The 17,383-nt window shown below is 46.4% G+C and overlaps 1 protein-coding gene across 1 annotated transcript in view; it reads left to right on the top strand.

Annotated features, from left to right (window-relative positions):
• Positions 1–17,383, top strand: part of LOC123753081 (uncharacterized) — a 92,385-nt gene that overhangs the window by 49,039 nt on the left and 25,963 nt on the right. Inside the window, 6 exon segments of the mRNA XM_069323405.1 lie at positions 616–654; positions 657–682; positions 5,030–5,250; positions 9,477–9,559; positions 10,812–10,949; positions 13,935–14,087. Of these exon segments, the coding sequence (XP_069179506.1) occupies positions 616–654; positions 657–682; positions 5,030–5,250; positions 9,477–9,559; positions 10,812–10,949; positions 13,935–14,087 (660 nt within the window).

Raw genomic sequence — 17,383 nt, 5'->3', positions numbered from 1 at the left:
CACAATATTGATTACGATTTTTTTCAGACCTAGAGAATAAATTGCATTGAAGTGACATTAATGATATCAAGTGTACTATGATAACAGGTGTCTTGTTCAGCCTGTCTAGACTTGTTCACAGGGTAAATCACTCAAAGTTCAATTTTTGTTCATTTTAACTGTTGTAATAGAACAAGAGCGTCCAGTTCATCCTTTGTTCAATTTGTGCACAAGATGAACAGCCTTGTTAAAGTTCAAGTACATTTTATATTTTATTCCCATCATGATGAACAACGCTGTCAAATTCTACCTATATTCGTAATTTTTTTACAGGACGAACAACGCTGTCAAATTCTACCTATATTTGTATTTATTTTTTACAGGACGAACAACGCTGTCAAATTCTTCGATATTTTTTTTACATGAACAACGCTGTCAAATTCTTCGATATTTTTTTTACAGGACGAACAACGCTGTCAAATTCTACCTACATATTTTTTTACAGGACGAACAACGCTGTCAAATGCTACCTATATTTTTTACAGGACGAACAACGCTGTGGAATTCTTATATTTTTTTACAGGACGAACAACGCTCTCAAACTCTACTTATATTTTTATTTTATTTTTTTTACAGGACGAACAACGCTGGTGAAGTTCAGTCTACTGATACGCAGTATGGGCCTATTTCTGAGAAGGATATGGTAAGGGCGCTTCCCGATGCTCAGGCTCCCAACTGCGTCCTTTGAACCTACAGGACGGGTTGAGCTTCAGCTCTTTGGTCCCGCCTGTCGATCAACTAGTATACAGGTTCCTGAGCCTATTGGGCTCTATCATATCAACATTTGAAGCTGTATATGGAGTCAGCCTCCACCACTATCCCATATGTGTATATAGTATACACATTAGCCTGTGTGTATGTGTTCATATCCACGTCACTCTCTCCTACGCCAGTGATTTGGGCGGAGTTCGAATCCTAGACAGAAAGCGGGAATCGAACTTGAAACCAATCCTTTTTTTTTTACCTTCTGCCCCTGTTTACCCAGCAGTAATTAGAGGACCTGGTTGTAAATAGATTAGCTGGCCGTGCTCTAAGGTATATAAGGTAAGGCTTAGCGTTGAGAAGTCAGAAACAGCACTTAATATTCCTTAAAGAAGTTAGTATATACAGGCGATGAGTCACAATAACGTGGCTGAAGTATGTTGACCAGACACACACTAGACGGTGAAGGGACGACGACATTTCGGTCCGTCCTGGACCATTCACAATCGACTTGAGAATGGTCCAGGACGGACCGAAACGTCGTCGTCCCTTCAACTTCTAGTGTGTGTTCTGGTCAACAAGTTAGTATATATATAATATATATTGTTCGTGTAGAGTAGAGCCAGAGCATCCCTGACATAGCGGAGATGCGGAGATGCCGCCTCTAAGACATGGCTCTATAGCGGAGATGCGAAGATTCCGCCTCCAAGACATGGCTCTATAGCGGAGATGCGAAGATTCCGCCTCTAAGACATGGCTCTATAGCGGAGATGCGAAGATTCCGCCTCTAAGACATGGCTCTATAGCGGAGATGCGGAGATTCCGCCTCTAAGACATGGCTCTATAGCGGAGATGCGAAGATTCCGCCTCTAAGACATGGCTCTATAGCGGAGATGCGAAGATTCCGCCTCTAAGACATGGCTCTATAGCGGAGATGCGAAGATTCCGCCTCCAAGACATGGCTCTATAGCGGAGATGCGAAGATTCCGCCTCTAAGACATGGCTCTATAGCGGAGATGCGAAGATTCCGCCTCCAAGACATGGCTCTATAGCGGAGATGCGAAGATTCCGCCTCTAAGACATGGCTCTATAGCGGAGATGCGAAGATTCCGCCTCCAAGACATGGCTCTATAGCGGAGATGCGAAGATTCCGCCTCTAAGACATGGCTCTATAGCGGAGATGCGAAGATTCCGCCTCTAAGACATGGCTCTATAGCGGAGATGCGGAGATTCCGCCTCTAAGACATGGCTCTATAGCGGAGATGCGAAGATTCCGCCTCTAAGACATGGCTCTATAGCGGAGATGCGAAGATTCCGCCTCTAAGACATGGCTCTATAGCGGAGATGCGAAGATTCCGCCTCCAAGACATGGCTCTATAGCGGAGATGCGAAGATTCCGCCTCTAAGACATGGCTCTATAGCGGAGATGCGAAGATTCCGCCTCCAAGACATGGCTCTATAGCGGAGATGCGAAGATTCCGCCTCTAAGACATGGCTCTATTGCGGAGATGCGAAGATTCCGCCTCTAAGACATGGCTCTATAGCGGAGATGCGAAGATTCCGCCTCTAAGACATGGCTCTATAGCGGAGATGCGAAGATTCCGCCTCCAAGACATGGCTCTATAGCGGAGATGCGAAGATTCCGCCTCTAAGACAGGCTCTATAGCGGAGATGCGAAGATTCCGCCTCTAAGACATGGCTCTATAGCGGAGATGCGAAGATTCCGCCTCTAAGACATGGCTCTATAGCGGAGATGCGAAGATTCCGCCTCTAAGACATGGCTCTATAGCGGAGATGCGAAGATTCCGCCTCTAAGACATGGCTCTATAGCGGAGATGCGAAAGAGGCTCTATAGCGGAGATGCGAAGATTCCGCCTCTAAGACATGGCTCTATAGCGGAGATGCGAAGATGCCGCCTCCAAGACATGGCTCTATTGCATGCCTTCGTGCATGCAAATGAGCTCGTGATATCCACATCGTCAGGCCGTTACTAGCAACTCTTCAAGGCTCGCTAGGTGCTAGAAAAGTTGCCTTTGCTCTTGGCAAAAGTTGATAGACTCGTTTTAAGTGGATTGTTGACGTTTAATCTATCTTGGGAGTCTATTTGTTGGAGTCTGGTTGATGGGTTGATCAGGCCTAGTTAGTGGTTCGTAAGTGCTTGCGTAACTGCTTCGTGAATCTGGCTCCTCAGGTTCGTAATTGCTTGTGTAACTGCTTCGTGAATCTGGCCCCGGTTCTCGTAATTGCTCGTGTAACTGCTTCGTGAATCTGGACCCTCAGGTTCGTAAGTGCTTGCGTAACTGCTTCGTGAATCTGGACCCTCAGGTTCGTAAGTGCTTGCGTAACTGCTTCGTGTATCTGGCCCCTCAGGTTCGTAAGTGCTTGCGTAACTGCTTCGTAAATCTGGCCCCAGGTTCGTAAGTGCTTGCGTAACTGCTTCGTGTATCTGGCCCCTCAGGTTCGTAAGTGCTTGCGTAACTGCTTCGTGAATCTGGCCCCTCAGGTTCGTAAGTGTAAGTGCTTGCGTAACTGCTTCGTGAATCTGGCCCCAGTTCGTAAGTGCTTGCGTAACTGCTTCGTGAATCTGGCCCCCAGGTTCGTAAGTGCTGCGTAACTGCTTCGTGAATCTGGCCCCTGAATATTACGGCCACCTTTAAGAACGGACGCTGCCGGTGTGAGTGAAGTTTTGCTTGTTTGATATATAAAAAAAATTCCCATTGCATTAGTAAGGACAAGTGACCTCGGAAAAAAATACATAATGGGTGGGTTTGAATGAATGGATGAGTTAGATTTCAGACTCTGAATGGGTGAATGGGGTTAAAAGCCCCATACCAGAAAGTAAACGAAACTACGACATTTCGGTCCATTCTGCCTCCGGAGAGCCTATGTTCGTCCCATACCCCAGACCAGTCCCCCTGCAAAGATGGGAGATGGTGGCTCCGAGCGTCTGGCTTACAATGCTGGACAGACAGACATTCTGTAATGTAAAATTTTGCGTCCTGATTCCCATACCTCCTTCACTCAATGTCTTGAAATAGAAAGCAAAGTTGGGAGATATTGAACACATCCACAAAGGGTTCTGATGTGGGATCGAACCTGTGAATCACAATAACGTGATGATGTGAGTTCTGTGTGTATAGGGGGAGATTGTTTCTAGGCTACAACGAGTTTACAAGTGTACTTTCGTTAATATACTTGTCAATTATATGTATAGCAAATTACACATTTGACCACAGTAAATATGTAGGTAAATGTGTTTAAAAAGTCAGTCTATTGAGGACTAAGAGACAAGGAAAGGTGAAATCTGTGTGGAATGAGAAGTTTAAGTATTGGCTGATCAGTTTAAGTACTTGGGAACTTTAAGTGAGAGAGTCAGAACTTGTTGGAGAGTAGAGGTAGTGTAGAGGTGGGGGGGGGGGGTAGTGTAGAGGAAAGATGTACTCACCTAGTTGTGCTTGCGGGGGCTGAGCTCTGGCTCTTTGGTCCCGCCTCTCAACTGTCAGTCAACTGGTGTACAGGTTCCTGAGCCTATTGGGCTCTATCATATCTACACTTGAAACTGTGTATAGAGTCAGCCTCCACCACATCACTGCCTAATGCATTCCATCCGTTAACTACTCTGACACTGAAAAAATTGTCTCTAAATGGCTCTGTGGCTCATTTGGGCACTCAATTTCCACCTGTGTCCCCTTGTTCGTGTTCCACCCGTGCTGAAGAGTTTGTCTTTGTCCACCCGGGCTGGTTGGGTTGTTAACGAGTGTGACTTGGCACCGACTATTCAGATCATGTCCATTCCATCCAGCGGTCGACCCCAAAGACGTATTCATCAAATTTTAACATGCTGTTTGTTCAAAATAGGAATGTTCTTACGTGAATTCATATTGTTATATTGACATAATCTGTATAAATAGGCATGGGGCTCTGTCTGTCTCTGTCTGTCTCTGTCTGTCTCTGTCTGTCTCTGTCTGTCTCTGTCTGTCTCTGTCTGTCTCTGTCTGTCTCTGTCTGTCTCTGTCTGTCTCTGTCTGTCTCTGTCTGTCTCTGTCTGTCTCTGTCTGTCTCTGTCTGTCTCTGTCTGTCTCTGTCTGTCTCTGTCTGTCTCTGTCTGTCTCTGTCTGTCTCTGTCTGTCTCTGTCTGTCTATGTCTGTCTATGTCTGTCTATGTCTGTCTATGTCTGTCTCTGTCTGACTCTGTCTCTGTCTCTGTCTGACTCTGTCTCTGTCTGACTCTGTCTCTGCCTGTCTGTCTCTCAGGTAACATGCCCACTAACACCTCCTCCTCCTGCAGAAGTACTCCATGGAGTGTTACCTGCGACAGGAGTGGAGTGACGACCGCCTGCGGTTCAACGGGCCGCTGGAGCAGCTGACTCTAAACATCAAGATGCTGGAGGCCCTCTGGAAGCCCGACACTTATTTCCACAACGGCTTGGGCTCGTACGTGCACATGACCACCCGTCCTAACAAGCTGATTAGGATTAATCAGAGCGGAGATATCCTCTACTCTATGAGGTGAGTAGAGGGGGGGACGTCCTCTATTGTGAGGTTAGTAGAGGGGGGATATCCTCTACTCTATGAGGTGAGTAGAGGGGGGACGTCCTCTATTGTGAGGTGAGTAGAGGGGGGGACGTCCTCTATTGTGAGGTTAGTAGAGGGGGGATATCCTCTATTGTGAGGTTAGTAGAGGGGGGATATCCTCTACTCTATGAGGTGAGTAGAGGGGGGGACGTCCTCTATTGTGAGGTTAGTAGAGGGGGGATATCCTCTACTGTGAGGTGAGTAGAGGGGGATGTCCTCTACTCTATGAGGTGAGTAGAGGGGGGACGTCCTCTATTGTGAGGTTAGTAGAGGGGGGGATATCCTCTACTCTATGAGGTGAGTAGAGGGGGGGACGTCCTCTATTGTGAGGTTAGTAGAGGGGGGGACGTCCTCTATTGTGAGGTTAGTAGAGGGGGGATATCCTCTACTCTGAGGTGAGTAGAGGGGGAATGTCCTCTACTCTATGAGGTGAGTAGAGGGGGGAATGTCCTCTACTCTATGAGGTGAGTAGAGGGGGGGACGTCCTCTATTGTGAGGTTAGTAGAGGGGGGATATCCTCTACTCTATGAGGTGAGTAGAGGGGGGGACGTCCTCTATTGTGAGGTTAGTAGAGGGGGGATATCCTCTACTCTATGAGGTGAGTAGAGGGGGCACGTCCTCTATTCTATTCTCTCTCCTTTCTTTTATGTCATCCTAGGCGATTCGAGGGTTCGAATCGCCCTCATTGCTCCGAGTAGGTTTTTTCACCGCTTGATTGTTTCAAGCGTAGGCTAGACGTGAATATGAATCCATCTAGATTGTTTATAACGAAGAACAGCCTCGAGCAGTGTTCTTAATGCATAAGATTTTATGTTCTTGTCACACACACACACACACACACACACACACACACACACACACACACACACACACACACAGAGGTTTCAGAGGTTTGCGACGAGGCTTGTCCCAGAGCTACGAGGGATGGGATATGAAGAGCGGCTGAAGGAACTGAACCTTACGACACTAGAGAAAAGAAGGGAGAGAGGAGATATGATAGGGACATATAAAATACTCAGGGGAATTGACAAAGTGGAAATAGATGAAATGTTCACACGTAATAATAACAGAACGAGGGGACATGGGTGGAAACTGGAAACTCAGATGAGTCACAGAGATGTTAGGAAGTTTTCTTTTAGCGTGAGAGTAGTAGAAAAATGGAATGCACTTGGGGAACAGGTTGTGGAAGCAAATACTATTCATACTTTTAAAACTAGGTATGATAGGGAAATGGGACAGGAGTCATTGCTGTAAACAACCGATAGCTAGAAAGGCGGGATCCAAGAGTCAATGCTCGATCCTGCAAGCACATATAGGTGAGTACATATAGGTGAGTACACACACACACACACACACACACACACACACACATGGTTGGTATGGTTGGGCAGACTGCATATTTCTGGACTGCCAAAAAGCCTTTGATACAGTACCGTACATGAGACTGCTGTTCAAGCTCGAGAGGCAGGCGGAGGTGGGGGGAAAGGTCCTAGCATGGATAAGGAACTACCTAACAGGAAGGAGCCAAAGAGTTACGGTAAGGGGGCGAGAAGTCGGACTGGCGAACAGTAACAAGTGGAGTACCACAAGGATCGGTGCTGGGACCAATTCTATTTCTTGTATATGTTAACGACATGTTTACAGGCGTAGAGTCCTACATGTCGATGTTTGCGGATGACGCTAAGTTGATGAGAAGAGTTGTGACAGATGAGGATTGCAGGATCCTCCAAGAGGACCTGAACAGGTTGCAGAGATGGTCAGAGAAATGGCTACTGGAATTCAACACGAGCAAATGTAAAGTTATGGAAATGGGACTAGGAGATAGGAGACCAAAGGGACAGTACACAATGAAGGGGAACAGCCTACCTGTAACGACGCGTGAAAGAGACCTGGGGGTGGACGTAACACCTAATCTATCTCCTGAGGCACATATAAATAGGATAACGACAGCAGCGTACTCTACACTGGCAAAAGTTAGAACATCATTCAGAAACCTAAGTAAGGAGGCATTTAGGGCGCTTTACACTGCATACGTAAGGCCAGTCTTAGAGTATGCCGCCTCATCATGGAGTCCCCATCTGAAGAAGCATATAATGAAACTGGAAAAGGTTCAGAGGTTTGCAACGAGACTCGTCCCAGAGCTGCAAGGGATGGGGTATGAGGAGCGCCTGAGGGAACTGTGCCTTACGACACTAGAAAGAAGAAGGGAGAGGGGGGACATGATAGGAACGTATAAGATACTCAGAGGGATTGACAGAGTGGACATAGACGAAATGTTCACACGTAATAATAACAGAACGAGGGGACATGGATGGAAGCTTGAAACTCAGATGAGTCACAGAGATGTTAGGAAGTTTTCTTTTAGCGTGAGAGTAGTGGGGAAATGGAATGCACTTCAGGAACAGGTTGTGGAAGCAAATACTATTCATAATTTTAAAACCAGGTATGATAGGGAAATGGGACAGGAGTCATTGCTGTAAACAACCGATGCTCGAAAGGCGGGATCCAAGAGTCAATGCTCGATCCTGCAGACACAACTAGGTGAGTACAACTAGGTGAGTACACACACACAGCTACAAGTGTAGATATAATAGAGCCCAATAGGCTCAGGAATCTGTACACCAGTTGATTGACGGTTGAGAGGCGGGACCAAAGAGCCAAAGCTCAACCCCCAAGCACAATTATGTGAGTACACACACACACACACACACACACACACACACACACGCACGCACGCACGCACGCACGCACGCACGCACGCACGCACGCACGCGCGCACGCACGCGCGCACACACACACACACACACACACACACACCACACACACACACACACACACACACACACACACACACAGCAACACGCACCATTAAATCTCCATGGCGTAGTGAAGCATGTGTCCGAATTCCTAATTCTGCCACTTAGACCGGTGCGGTGGGAGAGAGGGGGGAGGGGGGGGACACAGGGGACACATGGAGTTATAATGTGTCACTTGTGTTTGAGACACGTGCGGTCGGCCCCTGGGAATGTTAAGATGGGGGGGCGGGGGGGGCGCAGGAGAAGGTTTCGAACGTGGGTGGTTTTGAACAGGTTTCTAATTCTAGGTCCACTACCTGTTAGCGACGAGAAGGGCTTTACATAGTGTGGGGGGGGGCTTGGGGCTTTACACAGTGTGGGGGGAGGCTTGGGGCTTTACACAGGGTGGGGGGGAGGCTTGGGGGCTTTACACAGGGTGGGAGGGAAAGACCTGCTATCTTACTCCCCATAGATGTCCCCCACACACCATGTAGATAACAGCGGGGTTTGCAGATAAGATAGTTATGGTCGAAAATGCTCGTTAGTTATCGGTTATTCCCTTGTATTCTTCTATACGCTTATCCCCCTTGCGTGCGTGTGTCTGTCTGTCTGGTGCCAGATCAACATTGTACAGTGAATAGGGTCAGCTCCCATTGGCTAATGGAGGTAGTTACCTATTATCCTTTATTAACCATTAGGCCAGGAAAAAATTATATAAAGAGGACTGTAAGAACTGTAATTGGCATTTCTTTATAGATATACATTTTAATATATAATATATAATGAGGTAATATTTTGTAAATTTTAGATTAAATTTTAAGAGTAAAAATTATTGTTAATTTGTTTCATTAGGATTTTATTTTTGTCAATTTTCTGTTAAGTGGAAAATTTGATTGTCTTGGTTTTCATGTGTTTTTTTGTTTGTTTTTAAACATGTGTTTATTACTGTTTCCGGTATATTTCGTGCAACCCGTTCTCGCAAATTCGTAAAGTCAATATTGACTTATTAACTACGTGCATAGGTGACATACTAAACATAATAGATACCCTTAAAAAGCTTCATAGAAAACACCGACCTTACCTAACCTTGTTAGTATCTTAAGATAAGCATCTTATTGCTTCGTAATTACAATTATTACTTAACCTATACCTATAATAGGTTAAGTAACAATTGTAATTACGAAGCTATAAGATACTTATCTTAAGATACTAACAAGGTTAGGTAAGGTCGGTGTTTTCTATGAAGCTTTTTAAGGGTATCTATTATGTTTAGTATGTCACCTATGCACTTATTTAATAAGTCAATATTGACTTTACGAATTTGCGAGAACGGGTTGATTTCGTGAGGTTTCTCTCTCTCCTTAGGTTGACTATCAAGGCGAAGTGCCCCATGGAACTACGCAATTTTCCTATGGACAAGCAGTCGTGTCCCCTCGTTATCAGCAGCTGTAAGTCTCCCCCCCCCCCCTTTGTCCTTCCACTTGGGGGTGGACGGTAGAGCGACGGTCTCGCGTCTTGCAGGTCGGCGTTCAATCCCCCGAGACCGTCCACACAAGTGGTTGGGGCACCATTCCTTTCCCACCGTCCCATCCCAAATCCTTATATCCTGACCCCTTCCCAGGGCTATATAGTCGTAATGGCTTGGCGCTTTCTCCTGATAATTCCCCCCCCCCCCCCCCTCTAGAGGAAAATTACCTAAAAAAAACTGATTAAAACTCTAAAAAAACTTGGGAAGTAAAATAAAATTACATAAAATATTAATATAGTTGTCTCCCTTTAATTTAAAATCAGATAAAATATTAATATAATTGTCTCCCTCTAATTTAAAATTAGATGGTAATTAAGAGGAATTAATTGAATTACCGATTAGCCATAAGTGAGGTTAATCATGCCTTAAGGTGCTTCCGGGGCTTAGCGTCCCCGCGGCCCGGTCGTCGACCAGGCCTCCTATCATTTAGCTATTTTTTTTTATGAAGGGGAAATTAGTTGAAAATTATTATAAAATAATCTATGTAGAACCTAACCTAGTATGTTAGTCCTATATAGTTGAATAGGCTGCGTGACTATACCCTCTTTCCTGCCTTTTAATGTTCACTGATTTTAATGTAAATTAGTGTATCAGAGAGGTTCATCTCACTTGATACCGACAGAATTTTGACTCGCATTAGGATCAAGGTGTTACCCATGCAGCAAGCTACTAACCCTGTCCTCCCTCGCTTGATCCTGACAGAATTTTGACTCGCATTAGGATCAAGGTGTTACCCATGCAGCAAGCTACTAACCCTGTCCTCCCTTGCTTGATACTGACAGAATTTTGACTCGCATTAGGATCAAGGTGTTACCCATGCAGCAAGCTACTAACCCTGTCCTCCCTCGCTTGATACTGACAGAATTTTGACTCGCATTAGGATCAAGGTGTTACCCATGCAGCAAGCCACTAACCCTGTCCTCCCTTGCTTGATCCTGACAGAATTTTTGACTCGCATTAGGATCAAGGTGTTACCCATGCAGCAAGCCACTAACCCTGTCCTCCCTTGCTTGATACTGACAGAATTTTGACTCGCATTAGGATCAAGGTGTCACCCATGCAGCAAGCTACTAACCCTGTCCTCCCTTGCTTGATACTGACAGAATTTTGAATCGCATTAGGATCAAGGTGTCACCCATGCAGCAAGCCACTAACCCTGCCTTCTCCCACAGACGGGTACACGGAGAAAGATGTGAAATTCGTGTGGGACAAGAAACTAGTCAGCTTCGTACCCGGAATGGCGCTCAGTCAGTTTGAGATCCTCAATACCAAGTGCTCTAACTACTCCGTCAGATGGCGCTCTAGCAAAGGTGAGTACTTACCTAATTGTGCTTGCGGGGGTTGAGCTCTGGCTCTTTGGTCCCGCCTCTCAACCGTCAATCAACTGGTGTACAGGTTCCTGAGCCTATTGGGCTCTATCATATCTATCTTGAGGTTATCTTGAGATGATTTCGGGGCTTTTTAGTGTGTACACTTGAAACTGTGTATGGAGTCAGCCTCCACCACATCACTGCCTAATGCATTCCATTTGTCAACTACTCTGACACTGAAAAAATTCTTTCTAACGTCTCTGTGGCTCATCTGGGTACTAAGTTTCCACCTGTGTCCCCTTGTTCGTGTCCCACCAGTGTTGAGTGTAAACTCAGTATATATATATCCTCCAAGACTCACAATACACACAGGTCAATATACCCGAAGAATGTATATAGTGAATCAAACTGTGTGGATTTGTTTTTCAACATTGCAGCGTACGGATATAAAAATATAGCGGGGGCTAATTTTTGTTATCTTGCAATGTATCTGTTATTTATTAATTCTGCTAGAATTTACCTACTTAAGATTATCTGTTAGATTAAGGACCTGCCCGAAACGCTGCGCGTACTAGTGGCTTTACAAGAGTGTAAATACTATGCTATGTATTCTCACAAACCCAATGTACCTTCTTGTATATACATATATATATTTATATAATATATATTTATTTATATATGTATATAAATAAATAAAATTATAGGCTGGTTGTTAGCGGGGGAATAAAGTCTACAAAAATTCCACAGAAAAAATATATATGTATACATAGGTTTTAACGAACATGTATCATATTGAAATGTATATGTATAAACCACTAATTAGAAGGAAGGGTTAAGCTAAGCTATTTAAGCATTTAGAAGGGGGTCAGGATAAGGATTTGGGATGGGACGGAGGAGGAAGGAATAGTGGCTAACCACTTGTGGACGGTCTCGGGGGATTGAACTCAGACCTGTCACTTATCGAATCTGAGTCCTGTTAATCTGAATTTTATGCAATAGTTTGATTTTCCGATCATAAAATGTGTAATCTAGTTCAATATTCCTCCAGAGGTTAGTTATAGTTCCACCAAATGCGGTTTCTAGGTCATAATCTATTCAAACTTGCTGTTTAGCCCAACTGGTTAACCTTTGGAATATGTTAAGGATGTGTGTGTGTGTGTGTGTGTGTGTGTGTGTGTGTGTGTGTGTGTGTGTGTGTGTGTGTGTGTGTGTGTGTGTGTGTGTGTAATTACCTAAGTGTAGTTACAGGATGAGAGCTACGCTCGTGGTGTCCTGTCTTTGTGTGTGTGTGTGTGTGTGTGTTTGTGTGTGTTTGTGGGTGTGTGCGTGCGTGCGTGTATTCACCTAGTTGTGTTTGCGGGGGTTGAGCTCTGCTCTTTGGGCCCGCCTCTCAACTGTCAATCAACTGTTTCTACTATTATTATTTTTTTCCACACACATGCACACTCCAGGAAGCAGCCCGTGACAGCTGACTAACACCCAGGTACCTATTTACTGCTAGGTAACAGGGGCATAGGGTGAAAGAAACTCTGCCCATTGTTTCTCGCCAGCGCTCAGGATCTAACCCGGGACCACAGGATTACGTGCTGTCCGCTCGGCCGGCCGGCTCCCTTCCCTGTGTGTGTGTGTGTGTGTGTATAGTTAGGCAAGTCCAGTTAGGCAAGTCCAGTTAGGCAAGTCCAGTTAGGCAAGTCCAGTTAGGCAAGCCCAGTTAGGCAAGCCCAGTTAGGTGAGTACTCTTCGGTTACCAACGTTATAGGAGCTTATATCATCATATAAGAACAATAACAATGAACACGGTTGAACAATAACATCCGGTCTGAACATCCGATCGAGTCATTCGGTTAAAAAAAGGCTAATCAAACACGTGTTCAAAACCTAACAGGTGTTCTGAACAGGTGTTTGATGTTGAACACCACATGAACACCAGAGGTCAACCGCAGCTCAAAAACCTCCAATAAAGGTAGGCGTGTTCCTTCCAAGAAGTGCTGGACCAACCAGGCTGTGATGGACGTGTGTGGGGGCCTGCGGGCCGCTCCAAGCAACAGCAGCAGCCTGTTGGACCAAGTTATCACAGGTTAAGTCTGGCTCCGGGCCGGGCTCGGGGAATAGAACTTATACCCTCGAAGCCCTCCCTCTCCCTCTGGGTATATTCCAGGTATATCAATTGGATAGTGCATACAACTCGTTGCAAGACGATGCATTAACTTGCAAGATATATATATATGAACATTGCACGCATACGCGCATAGACAATTAAGGGAGAGGATTTAATTACGATTCTTCAGGCTTGAATACTGCCGGACAGTTAGAATGATCCTGTTGCATATGAAAGTTTTCCCCCTCTATGTCCCTTCCCTCTCCATCTCTCGCCCTTCTCACACCCTCACTCCACACTCGCACCACTCTCACACCTTCCTCTCATCCCTCCTATCTCATCTATTCCTCTTTCTTGCCTCTCTCCTTCTTTATTTCCTCCTTTCTCCATGGCCGTCGTAATTTCTTGAATATTTATTTAGTCTCCCTTCAAAAATAACTTCCCATCCTGTAGGGATTTTGTTTATTTTAGCTTACTAACTTAACAATGAAACTGGTATTATGTTAGCATTATAATAATAATATTATTTACAATAACATTAACGGCAACATCGTAATAATTCTCAGGTTAATGTTATTCACATAATGTAAAAGTTTGTTGATTATTGAAGAAAACGGACGTTTGTGCATGTTGCGAGGGTAGACTGAGCAAGAAGTGATGGCGGCCATTATCTAAAGTTGTCCCAGTCGTATGTTCATTTTATTGGCATTGTTCAGTCGGCGGTGGCATTAATAACCATTGGTATTATTTTTGAGTGCCACAAGCTGTGTACTATTGTTCACGTGTTTGTATTATACTTGGTTGATACTATTTACACCCTTTCTCAGCTAAATATTGACCCTTGACCCAGCACGACACAGCTTGCTGACCCTTTGACCTCTCCGCAGGAATGTACTCGGCGCTGAGGGTCAACTTCAACCTGTCGCGGAGTGCCGGCTACTTCCTCATCCAGGTGTATGTGCCGTGCATCCTGATCGTCGTCCTCTCCTGGGTCTCTTTCTGGATCAACAGAGAAGCCACCAGCGACCGAGTCGGACTGGGTGAGAGATTGTGAGAGAGATTGTGAGATTGTGAGAGAGATTGTGAGAGAGAGAGATAGAGAGAGAGAAAGAGAGCGAGCTCAAGAATTATCTTTTAGACCTTAAAAGTGCACCACAGGGTAGTTTAAATAGTCCATATTAAGGCATGAAAATATGGAATGGTTAGATAATGGCCGCCACATCTCTAGCTCAGTCTACCCTCGCGACATGCGCAAAAGTCCGTTTTCCTTCAATAATCAAGGGGTCCGTTATTCCTCATTCCGCTAGATGACGACGCTAACATTAATATTTATATCCACAAAGAGCAGAAGTGTCGATTCCTACGAGGCTCATTAATCATGTTCGGAATTAATTTCCTCCTGAGGTAGACGATTACAAGTTGCATCTACGGCAGAGGAAATAAAGGGTGAAAATCGTGGCTATCTAGAGATATATTAAGATTGATAGATTGATAAAGATTAAGCCACCCAAGAGGTGGCACGGGCATGAATAGCCCGTAAGTAACGATAAACGATATTAAATCTAGGACAGGTATATATATGGCTGGGGAGAGGTCCGGTGCTCTGTGATGGGGACATCTTGGAGGTGAAGTCTGACGCTTGAGTATCAATGAAGAGAGGATGAACAAGAGGTGAGAAATGATCGCAACATGAAAGATATTGACGAATTTACTAGATGTATAACCATTGCCCTTCCAATATACAAGATGTACATTTGCCCTTTCATTGGACATTATTAGCAACGTGGAGAGGGGGGGGGGGACCTGCTGCATGGGTAACAGCTTCTCCATATCAACCTACCCTGGCTTTACACCCTGGAGAGGGGGGGGACCTGCTGCATGGGTAACAGCTTCTCCATATCAACCTACCCTGGCTTTACGCCCTGGAGAGGGGGGGGGACCTGCTGCATGGGTAACAGCTTCTCCATATCAACCTACCCTGGCTTTACGCCCTGGAGAGGGGGGGGGACCTGCTGCATGGGTAACAGCTTCTCCATATCAACCTACCCTGGCTTTACGCCCTGGAGAGGGGGGGGACCTGCTGTATGGGTAACAGCTTCTCCATATCAACCTACCCTGGCTTTACGCCCTGGAGAGGGGGGGGGACCTGCTGCATGGGTAACAGCTTCTCCATATCAACCTACCCTGGCTTTACGCCCTGGAGAGGGGGGGGGGGACCTGCTGCATGGGTAACAGCTTCTCCATATCAACCTACCCAGGCTTTGCACCCTGAAGAGAGGGAGAGACCTGCTGCATGGGTAACAGCTTCTCCATATCAACCTACCCTGGCTTTACGCCCTGGAGAGGGGGAGAGACCTGCTGCATGGGTAACAGCTTCTCCATATCAACCTACCCTGGCATTACACCCTGGAGAGGGGGGGGGACCTGCTGCATGGGTAACAGCTTCTCCATATCAACCTACCCTGGCTTTACGCCCTGGAGAGGGGGAGAGACCTGCTGCATGGGTAACAGCTTCTCCATATCAACCTACCCTGGCATTACGCCCTGGAGAGGGGGAGAGACCTGCTGCATGGGTAACAGCTTCTCCCCCGAATCAACCTACCCTGGCTTTCCGCCCTGGAGAGGCCACTCCAGACCGACAACCAGAGACCAACTCCACAGTCTCCCAAGACTACAGGATGCCTACTAACCACAGCATCTTTAAATTGTGAGAAAGTTGAAGCTGGAAACGCCATAGAGTCCAAGATACACAAGGAAATACTCGTATCCGGTACGAGAGGTTAAGTACTCAGGTGAAACTATGAAAGAACAACGTCAATTCAACGCCTCGCCTTCGAATCAACGTAGATTACGTTGATTGAACGTCAGTCCAACGCAGTTCAATTGTCTTGAGACAATCGACTTGAGAATGGTCCAGGACGGAGCGAAACGTCGTCGTCCCTTCACCTTCTAGTGTGTGGTCTGGTTATCTTCTTATCTTGAGATCTTAAGATGATTTCGGGGCTTTAGTGTCCCCGCGGCCCGGTCCTCGACCAGGCCTCCACCCCCAGGAAGCAGCCCGTGACAGCTGACTAACACCCAGGTACCTATTTTACTGCTAGGTAACAGGGGCATAGGGTGAAAGAAACTCTGCCCGTTGTTTCTCGTCGGCGCCTGGGATCGAACCCAGGACCACAGGATCACAAGTCCAGCGTGCTGTCCGCTCGGCCGACCGGCTCTCAACATACTTCAGCCACGTTATTGTGACTGTAGTAATTAGATATTGTGCGCACTGGCCAGAGGAATGCACTGAAGTTATGGAAGCCACCTCCACCGAAGGTCGCCATTGGAATGTAAGAGATACATTACAAGGCAACGGGTACACGATGGCTGGTAGGCGAGGCGTGTAAAGAGCCGGTTTGTAGTTACCACCCTAGTTAGTGCAAGGTGACCACCACCACCACTTACACTACCACCACTACCACTTACACTACCACCACTTACACTACCACTTACACTACCACCACCACCACCACTTACACTACCACCACCACCACCACTTACACTACCACCACTTACACTACCACTTACACTACCACCACCACCACCACTTACACTACCACCACCACCACTTACACTACCACCACTTACACTACCACCACCACCACTTACACTACCACCACTTACACTACCACCACCACCACTTACACTACCACCACTTACACTACCACCACCACCACTTACACTACCACCACCACCACTTACACTACCACCACCACCACTTACACTACCACCACCACCACTTACACTACCACCACCACCACTTACACTACCACCACCACCACCACCACCACCACTTACACTACCACCACCACCACTTACACTACCACCACCACCACTTACACTACCACCACCACCACTTACACTACCACCACCACCACTTACACCACCACCACCACCACTTACACTACCACCACCACCACCACCACCACTTACACTACCACCACCACTACTTACACTACCACCACCACCACTTACACTACCACCACCAAGGGAGCCGGTCGGCCGAGCGGACAGCACGCTGGACTTGTGATCCTGTGGTTCCGGGTTCGATCCCAGGCGCCGGCGAGAAACAATGAGCAGAGTTTTTCACCTTATGCCCCCTGTTACCTAGCAGTAAAATAGGTACCTGGGTGTTAGTCAGCTGTCACGGGCTGCTTCCTGGGGGTGGAGGCCTGGTCGAGGACCGGGCCGCGGGGACACTAAAAAGCCCCGAAATCATCTCAAGATAACCTCAATAAGATCCCAGCTACCAAATCAACACCACCCAGTAAGTTGACGAAGGGACAAAGATAGA

This window comes from Procambarus clarkii, chromosome 12 (assembly GCF_040958095.1).
Source record: "Procambarus clarkii isolate CNS0578487 chromosome 12, FALCON_Pclarkii_2.0, whole genome shotgun sequence".
NCBI lineage: Eukaryota > Metazoa > Arthropoda > Malacostraca > Decapoda > Cambaridae > Procambarus > Procambarus clarkii.
The sequence above is the reverse complement of the archived record's forward strand: the minus strand, read 5'-3'. Positions and strand labels throughout refer to the sequence as shown.